This window comes from Mobula hypostoma, chromosome 1, assembly GCF_963921235.1.
Source record: "Mobula hypostoma chromosome 1, sMobHyp1.1, whole genome shotgun sequence".
NCBI classification, from domain to species: Eukaryota; Metazoa; Chordata; class Chondrichthyes; order Myliobatiformes; family Myliobatidae; genus Mobula; species Mobula hypostoma.
Window position 1 is genome coordinate 86,589,885 of NC_086097.1, and position 10,330 is coordinate 86,600,214.

Here is a 10,330-nt window from a genome sequence, read left to right on the forward strand (position 1 = left end):
TAGATTGCAACTTTCTAAATCTACCTATTTTGGTTTCAAACCTGCATTCAGATGTAACAGAATAATGAAACACAATGGCTGCATGTTGCTTGCCAAATTTTTCCAATTCCCAGCAAAAATTAACTTATACTAATCAGCAGCAAAATTCAACAACAAATAGGTCAACGGGATGCCACTAAAATAAGAAGACTAATTCTCGCAACACTCTTCACAGACTAAAAGGGCAATTCTCTGATCCTGAAGCTATGTAGCTATGAGGGGAAACATCCTCTCAGCACCTATCTGGTTAATCTCCATCTCCATTCAGAGTCAATAGTGTTGACATATTTTGCTGTCACGATCTTCTGCCAGTGGTGGTATTTCAGTTCAGCTGTCCTGATCTGTGCAATAATTTACTCAAAAGTATGTCCAACATTTATTTTCAACCAACCATCTGGGAATATAAAAATAAAGTACATTTTTCCCCACAGATACATTGATAAAAATTCAAATCAGTTATATCCAAACTATCAATAGGCCTCTTCCACTTCTGATGCTGAATGACCTTTCTCCTCACCCTTTCATTTCAAGAGCCATAAGGTAACATGAAACAAAATACTTAGCTTGCTACATAAAATTTATTTTTAGGTGGAACAGAGCACTTGGTAAGGCTAGAAAGTATAAGAAAGAAGGTTAGAATGAACCAAGCCAAAAACAAAATAACGCACATGTTGTGATTCCCCCCCCCCCCACACTGTATTGAAAGAACACAGGTGTTCCATTATACATAATCTGACATTGGTGCGTGGAACATTACTGAATTTGAAAAGCATTTTTAACATCCCAAAATTAAACTCTAGTTATGATTCCCAAATGACAGATCACATTAACTTGCCCATTAAGTCACACTGTAAAAGGAAACTTATTTATCTATATGGGATTTCAAAAGACTATTGAAAGACTGGATGCCTAATTGATGCCTAATTGTAAGATTTTCTTGTCATATAAAAAAATGAACATTTCAAGTGTTTCAATAATGTTATCAAACAAAATTGCATACTAAGTTGCATAAAAAACACTCGCCTTGTGCAGCTTGAGGTGATGGGAAAATCAGGTTTATTCTATTTTCATTTATTTTGGTGCATTTAAAACCGAGCATTTTAACTGTTTTCCACAACTAATTGCTTGATAAACTATATTTTCTAGACAGCATAAAGGGAAACAAATATATGAGTGAGTGTGTGTGTGTGTGTGTGTGTGTGTGTGTGTGTGTGTGTGTGTGTGTGTATATATATATATATACATACACACACACACATACACACATATATATATATACACACACACACATACATACACACACACACATACATACACACACACACATACATACACACACACACACACACACATACATATATACATACTGTATATATAAATCTTCCATTAAGCAACACCCTCTCAGCTCAAGTTAAATTTTCAGCCATGCATTGGAGTTAATGCATATCCACATTCTGGTGTTACTGTTAATTGGATGCTGAACTACTCTGCTGATACCAATTGTAATAACAGTTTAATACATTTAAAAAATAAACACCTCTTGAAGGAAGATATTAGGTACTTGTACTTTCCATGGCCTATCTACCTTGCAATGTCACAAATGATGTCCTTGTTTTTTTGCACCAATAAGCACAATTATTTATAACCATCCTGCCTCCTCAGTTAGATGTTTTTGAACACCCAGAACCCAATATCCTGGAAAACTGATATTCTCCTTATATGCCATTATTGTAAGTTTTAGTACTCACAACCTTCAAAAAACTATATCTTTTACTTTCCCACCATTACAACACATCCTCCAATCTCAGCTATTTTCTGACTTCCCAAGAATGATGCTTCTTTTCATTAAGATGAAAAATTATAGTCACTCTCAGAGTAGAAAACAACCAACAAGGCAAATGTAATAATCAAGCATTGTTATAAATTGGAATACCTTATCTTAAGATATAATGGTTGCATATTCAATTTCAGCTTACCAAAAATATTTTTTATGACACAGGAGGGGACAATTTGGCCCACTGGATATGTGGCTATCTTCCAGAGTATTCTTTTCAGTCCCACTTTCCTGTAACCTGTTCATTCTTGGATGTACGTTAATATCCACTTCTCCATTGATTCTCCTGCCACTCATCTACATCAGTGGGATCTTAAACTAGCTAATTAACTTACTGAATAGATCATCTTTGGAACGTAAGAGGAAGCCCAAGTGAGAACATGCAAACTCCACAGATAGCTCTAGGGCTAGATCAAGATGAGTCAGCATAGTTGTGAAGCACACCAGCTATTGTGCCACTATGCATTACATATTTGAATAAAGAAATTGTAGGGTTATGGGGGAAGAGTAGGGAAATGGATCCAACTGGGTTTCTCCATTTAGAGCAAACGCAGTTTCAATGTGTCAAAAGCTATTCTACGCTTCTATGATTAGTGTAATATATGATGAAGGAAAATTTATGTGCTTGCTTGTAGAGGCATGCATTGTTTTAAGAAAATTGTATAATGAAGTACAAATTATGGAGTGGCCTTTATTTAAGTAAATTCTGCAAAAATATTGTGGAAGTAATCACTATGTATGATACTTAGAAATTTTAAAAAGCTTGCCTTTCTAAAATTTTAGGATTTGAGAGCAAATTCCAGTGGCTCCCTCCTCCAAAGCATTCACGTCCTTCCAGAACTACATAATGCTCAACTATAAATCAATGCTCACTCCACTCACCCCAGCACCGAACATATTCCACAACCTATGGATTCACTTTCAAAGACTCTAAGTTCATGGTCTCACTATTTATTTATTATTATTATTTTGTTTGTTTCTCTCTTTTTGCATTTATGTATTTTGTTGTATTTTACATATTGGTTGTGTGGGCATGTGGCCAAGTGGTTAAGGCATTGGACTAGCGACCTGAAGTTCGAGCCCCAGCCAAGGGAACGTGTTGTGTCCTTGAGCAAGGCACTTAATCACACATTGCTCTGCGATGACACTGGCGCCAAGCTGGATGGGTCCTAATGCCCTTCCCTTGGACAACATTGGTGTCGTGAAGAGGGGAGACTTGCAGCATGGGCAACTGCTGGTCTTCCATACAACCTTGCCCAGGCCTGCGCCCTGGAGAGTGAAGACTTTCCAGGCACAGATCCATGGTCTCGCAAGACTAACAGAGGCCTTAACTAACATATTGGTTGTTTAGCCATCTTCATTGTATGTGGTTATTCATTGATTCTATTGAGTTTCTTTGTATTTACCATGAATACCAACAAGAATGTGAATCTCAGGGTTGCATATGGTGACATATATGGACTCTGATAATAAATCCACTTTGAACTTTAACCTATACCACCATTTGGAGCACCATCAATTCTATAACAATATTTATTTTACATAACAATCTTAGTTTCTTGTCCCAACAAGATTAAAAATGTGTGCACGTGGTAGTTTCCTAAATTGTTACCATTACATATTCAATGTGGAATTGCTTTATAAATACCCCTTTCCTCATCCTTCGAAAATGTATCACCTCTCACTACTCAACATTAAATTTCATAGTCTGTGAGTCTGCCCATTTCATCAACGCCTAAATCAAAACTCGTCTGAAATCCATGTACCCAATATCAGACGCACTACCCTCACCAACTCTCTACTACTTCATCAAAAAGCATTTTAGGGGCAGATGTTACATCGACAGGGAGGAAACATAATCACAGAAAAATGTGAATGCAATATTGGTGATCATAAACTGGGCCTAGGGAGCTTTGAAGTAAAGGATCTACTGAAAGTTAGGCATTGAGCAGTAACATTTCGGATGAGTTAAAATTTACTGCGAATAGATGATGGGAAAGAATCCAAAATTCTGGAATTGTGAGGTCTAGGAGCAATAAGAACATTTTCAGTCACAGATGGATTGAGGCAATAGTATATACAAAAACTATCACTGAAGTATGTCATCTTGATGATCAACCTGACATGGAGACATAAAGATCAAATAGTACATTACTTCTGTGAACTTTTGGTTTAGTCTCAGACAGTACTTGGGCATGGGATGAATTTCATGGCTTAAATGTAGACATTCTGAATTTAGCCATGTTGCATTTTGTAACTCCAAAACAAATTGAAAGAAAAACACACGGAGCCTGGGGATAAATGTGTGTACTTAATTTTTACTTTAGCGAGACATGAACATATGATGTGATGGCTTAATGACCTATGCCACTCATGTACTTTTACATATAACCCATAATTACTTTAATAACATAGAATGCTTAATCAAACAATATATTTATATTACTGCTCAAATATTACTGTGATGTTAAATACACACACTTCTCTCTGCATAGCTATAAACTTCAACTCAATACAGAATACATCTCAACTACATGCACAATATACTTTATAATGCAACTACTATATAGACATCCACAGCCAAGTAAATTTTTAATGTCCCTTTAAAGCCTCAAGATTTAATCGCTGTGGAGGATTTCCTACTCTTGTATGATAATGTCTTTCCTGCCCGGGGGTGGGGGCGGGGGTGGGGGGGGGGTCACTCTGCTTGGCAGGTGAGACTTGTGGCTGTGAAACAATCTCCTGTCCTGGGAACCCCTCCATGGAGGCTACAGGAGATGACTCCGGCTCTGCAGGGAGTGGCTCTGACAGCTCTGGCCAACTTTCCTCTGGACACGCTGGCATCCCAAACAGTTGGCATCTGAGGCCATCTTTGAGCCAACGCTTTCATTTTGACCATGCCTAGGTGACCGCCATGTATCTTCTCCAACACTGTACTCTCAGCTTGGATAGTACAGCAGCTCTCAATCCCCACAAAAGTCAGCCTCCATGAAGGGCAAGTACATCCCAGCACTGGTAAAAATGGGGGAAACTTCTGCTGCACACTCAAGCCATTTTGGGTTGCTACGTAGACCTCAGACAGTGTGTAGTTTTTACTGGTTTCCTTTGGGATCATCCCTGCTGTAATAGGGAGACTTTTAATTTGCATTAGGGAGAATACGACTAGAGGAGTGTCCTCTTTTGTAAAATCTGTCAGGTATTTCCAATCCCAAGGGTAAACAGGACAATCTATCAGCATTTCCATTATTAGTCATCCGCTTGAATTTAATCTTGCAATTATGTCCTCCAAAAAACAAAGCTCTTCTCTTCATTCATGCTGTTATTATAAGTGGAGCACCCTTCTGTGGATTAAAAATAGATACTAGTGGTTGATGATCAGTAATAAGGGTAAACTCTCTCCCATACAAAATACTGGTTGAAACGTTTTCACCCCAGACCAGATTCAAGGGCTCTCTGTAAATCTATGTGTAACTTTTCTCTGCAGTGGTAAGTAAATGTGATGCAAAGGCTATGGGGTGTTCACTTCCGTCAATCATAACATCTGACATGACTGCACCTATACCATGAGGCTAGTTTCAATGGATGATGTGGATCATAATGTGTGAGTACAGTATCTGCTGTCATGATTTCTATTGCCTTTAGGAAAGCCACTTCACACTGCTTTGTCCATTGTCATTTGTTCTCGAACTGTAGTAGTAAGTTCAAGGGCTGCAGCACAGTAGCTAATTTGGCAGGTGCCTGTCATAGTAATTGCCAAATCCTTAAAAGGACCACAACTGTGATACGTCCTTTGATCTTGGGGCATCCACCATGCTTGAATTTCCTCAGCACACTTGTAGATAGGACTCAGCTAAGTCCACTCCAGAAAGGTGTGCAAAGATATCCTCTATCCTGGGCAGAGGACACTGATCTATTTTCAGTACTGGGTTGATGGTGACCTTAAAATCACCACAGATCCTGACAGACCCATTCTTCTTGGCTACACTGACCACTGGTATTTCCCATTGGCTCCACTCAATCTTGGAAAGAACTCCTTCAGCCTCCATGTGATCTAGCTCACTAGCTACTTTATCATGGTTGATATAAGGAAATGGACGACTGTTGTAAATCTAGGTGTGGCATTTTCATTTACCACTATTTTCCCTTGATATGTTTGAGTTTTCAAATGCCATCCCTGAACACTGATGTAGCATCATCCAGTATCTTGATTAAATCACTTTCAGCTGCCCTTATTGCAGAGGATATAGCATGGACCTCCAATCAAGTTGTGGTTGTAGTTATCTCAGCCACTCATGTCCCCACAATGCTGGCCCTCCTGTTTTTACCACATACAATCCCAATGTGACTTGTTGGTGTTTGTATTTCACTGTTATGAATGTCATTCCCACAGGACTTATCTTTTCTCCAGTATAGGTTCTTGGGTGGATATCTGCAGGCTTTAGTTCAGTATCTTTGAAATGCCACTCAAACTCATTTTGTGGAATGACTGAGACAGCCAAACCAGTGTCCAATTGCATTTTAATTAATTTGCTGTTCGCTTCTGGTGTAAGCCATATTGCTTGCATCTGGTTAGTTTCCACGTTGTAAATCTCAAGGCTACCAAGTCTTGCATCACTCTCATCATAATCCAATTTTTCACCAACAGCATGTAGATTCATGCTCTTTTTGAAACTGCAAAATGGATGTTTATCTTTATCTCTTTCCTCTGCAGCAATTCCAAGTGTTCTTTTAAATGTGAGTTGTACTTCAGTTAGGTGCGATTTTAATGCATTTTTGTAAGATTCTACAAACTAAATGATCTCTCAGTGCATCATTAAACCCATCACCAAACTGACAATGCTCAGACAATCTCTTCAATTCAGCCATGTAAGCTGAAATGGATTCCCCTTCCTTTTGATTCTGCATATGAAATCTAAAGCATTCTGCAATCAACAATGGTTTTGGTTCTAAACGTTCCTGCATTACTTTCATGGTATCAGCAAATCTCATTTCAGCTAGTTTGGTTACAGCAGTCGAACTTCTTAGCAAACTATAAGATTTCCAAGCAATGCACTCAGCAACAATGGCACCCGCTTTACACTGGCTATTTCATTTGCTTTAAAACACTGCTCAATTCACTCAGTATACATCTGTCAGTTATCTGCTGTATAATTGAACACATCTATCTTACTAATGTAGCCAGCTATTTCTGCCTTTTTAAGTTAATATTAATAAGTAATAATTAAGTTAATAATTATTATAAAATTCATGAACCCATGAATTTTAACCATTTTCTGCCTTTTTATTTTTACTTGACCATCTCTGTCCCTCTTCTGAAGAAACACGTGATTTTTTTTTAAACTTAATCATCTCGCTGCACAACAACAGGTAGGCAGTCGTCTCGGGTTCACTTAAAACTTCCTTGTCACCACTGTTATATTTTGTAATTCCAAAACCAATCAAAAGAAAAATATGGGGAGCGGTGGGATAAATACATGTACTTCATTTTACTTTAGCGAGGCGCACACATATGACGTGGTGGCATAATGACGTATGCAATTCATGTACTTTTACATATAACCCATAAATGAATTACTTAAACAAACAATGCTAAATCAAATAATATATTCACAATATTACTGAAATATTATATACACAATATACCATTACCAATTGCTGTAGTTTTCCCAATTATTACTGGGAATTAGACTTCTTCCCACACAAAACTGAATGGGCATAAAACCTCTAATGCCCTGGGGAAGCTGGAAAAGATCATGATGATGTGGAAATGATATTATGAGTCTGTGGAGTATGGAATATTTTCTGATGATGTTGCCTAGATAAAGTAGGTTGATGAGAAGGAGGAGAGAGCCAAGAACAGAACCTTAGAGCCTCATGAATTTATCAGTATGGGATATGGAAGAGATCCATTCACTAGAAGTAGTAACCCCATAGATTGACAGATGGATTGGCGCCAAAGGGGGTCAGTTCCATTTCATTGGATAACAGTAGCCCGAGTTGAGGATAGTATAGATTGTTTTATCCATGTCGATAGGCTGTTCGAGAAGGAAAATGAATGATCTATTTGAGACTGCACAGCAAAGTCAGTAGTGCCATGATAAAAAAAATCAACCAGGAAAATTACTGAATAGCTGCATAGGCACTGCAAGGGGGAGGCAAATTGCAATGCCATTTTAAACACAAATCTTAAATCAATCATCACTTAATCTTCCAAATTCCAGAAATAACAACCCTAATTTCCGCAATCTCTTCACATTTCCTGAAATCCGGACAACAGCCACAAATCAATGCTGTGCTCCTGCAAGCCCAATGTATCCTTCCCAAGATACAGCATCCAGAATTCCTTACATTATTCCTGATGTGGTCTGATCAGAACATTCTATAGCTGTAGCATTACTTTGACCCCTCTTACTCCAAACCTCTGCATAAAAGGCTAGCAATCCACTATCTGCCTATGTCACATTCAATTAATTTGTTTCAAAGAACCACCACCTGCCATCTGTCTTTGAACTTCTATTTATACCCAAAGCGAACGGCCTCATATCTCTCTAATTGAAATAAATTTGCAGGTTTAATATATGAATTAAGTTAATTAACATCTTTCTAATTTAGTGCTTCCATCAATACTCATTTTACACTACCTATTTTTGTGTCACCCCCTATTTTTGTCTCCCTCTTCTCTCAAAGATGCCAATGTCATATTGGTAGTTATCATTTGCCACTTTTGACCAGGAAATACCTTTCCTTGTGTTCTACTGTGTAGTTGACTTCAGCACTGGAATCTGCTTCTATAAGAAAGTTGCTGTTGAATGGTGGCAACTATGAACCTCCATCCCACACTAACCCCCTCCCTCCAACCCCGCATCTAATTGATGGTACAGTAAGGCCTGATAGGGAAGTAGCAGTGACTCTTTGTGGCAGATTGAGAACGGGATCAGCAGAGGCAGTGGGCTTTGCTGAATATGCGGAAAAGACAATATTGAAAGGCTGGAGTAATCCCACAACAAAGGTCGCCAGAAGCATTTATAAACATGATAAATAGTTGCAGCCTAATGGAATCTCATTTTGGGAGCCCAACAATTTGATCACCTGCCTATTCCCTGTCTCCCGTCACTCGGTCATCTCCTCGCTAGATTGTTCCTTTGAGCTTCAACTTTGTCACATATTCTTACGATGGACTGTGGAAAAAACATTATCGCGTCCGCTACTTGACTGGAGAAATGCTTGAGGTTCATCGGGACTGACTGACAGACAAACCGTTTACAATTAGGGCTGGCTCTCTCTAGCATAAATACAACAAATAAACATCACTAGAATCAAAGATTTGAGATGAAGTGATGGGATGCAGGAAGACGGGAATGTTGCTTCTGCAGATGCTCCGATGCCCCCCACTATTTGAAATAGTCAACCATTATTTAAAATGACAATGTTTGTAATAACTAGAATATTTTCAGTCATACTGGGATTTGTTCTTTCTGCATTCCGTTCGATATGTTTTGATGTGTTTGAGCTGAATTAGAAACACCAGTGTTTGCTCCCATCCACTGAGATGCATTCGCAACCAGGCTGAAGCCGGTTGCGCAAAAGCCAACCTACCTTGGAGAGCACCTCCACCACATCCCCCTTGCGCAGGCTGAGTTCGTCTTCGGCGCTCGCCTCATAGTCGAAGACGGCCGTCCAGTAAAGGTTAGCAGTAGGTTGCTGCTCCTCCTCCTCCTCCTCCTCGTCCTCTTCTTCCACCTCCTGCTGTTGCCAGGCTTCCCGCACCGCCCTATCCCTATCCTCAACCTCCTCCTTCCCCACAGCTGTCGAGGAGGACGAGAAGCCGGCTGCTGCAGAGGAGGGGGACCAGATGAATACGGATCTGAGCTGCTCCATGGGGGGGAGGGAAGAGCAAGGGAGAAGCGGCAGCGCCGCTCCTCCGATCGCATCCGTCACCACCTGCAATTCAGCCTATCCTGATGACTGAGGCGAAGGAGGGAGGAAAGGGGGCCGAAATTCCGCACGTCCCGCCTACTCTCCCGGCAGCCTCCCCGATAATTGGCTTTACCAGCTGTGTCACTCCGGAGCAATCCACAATTCGATTCACTGCGCTCACATGTCAATCATACAAGCGTCCCGTCTCTGGTCCCGGGAATTTGGGAAGAGAAGGCTGCGAATGGATCTGCGATGTGACGGGATGGCTGTCTCTTCTCTGAAACGGACTGAACAGCTTAAACAGTCTGCAATTTCCTCCATGTCGCCCTCCATTGTTTCACTTGTCATATTTTAAAGTGTCCTGCTCTAAAATATACGATGCCTATGCAATTCATTCTGTCGCATCCATCACGCAAATTCTCCCCGAAGTACCATGATGGGAATGAAGTGGTAGTTGGGATCCAATATTGTATCAGTATGTGCTATCCCTGTATTTGTTCTGGCCGATGACTTAAAAACATACTCTGCAACTTGCAGTAG

The 10,330-nt window shown here is 39.8% G+C and overlaps 1 protein-coding gene across 1 annotated transcript in view; it reads right to left on the reverse strand.

Annotated features, from left to right (window-relative positions):
- map3k9 (mitogen-activated protein kinase kinase kinase 9) overlaps positions 1-9,819 on the reverse strand; it is a 163,831-nt gene extending 154,012 nt beyond the window's left edge. Inside the window, exon 1 of the mRNA XM_063071999.1 lies at positions 9,470-9,819. Coding sequence (XP_062928069.1) covers positions 9,470-9,751 — 282 coding nt within the window. The 5' untranslated portion in view covers positions 9,752-9,819. The remainder of the gene's footprint in view (positions 1-9,469) is intronic.
- Positions 9,820-10,330: the final 511 nt, after the last annotated feature.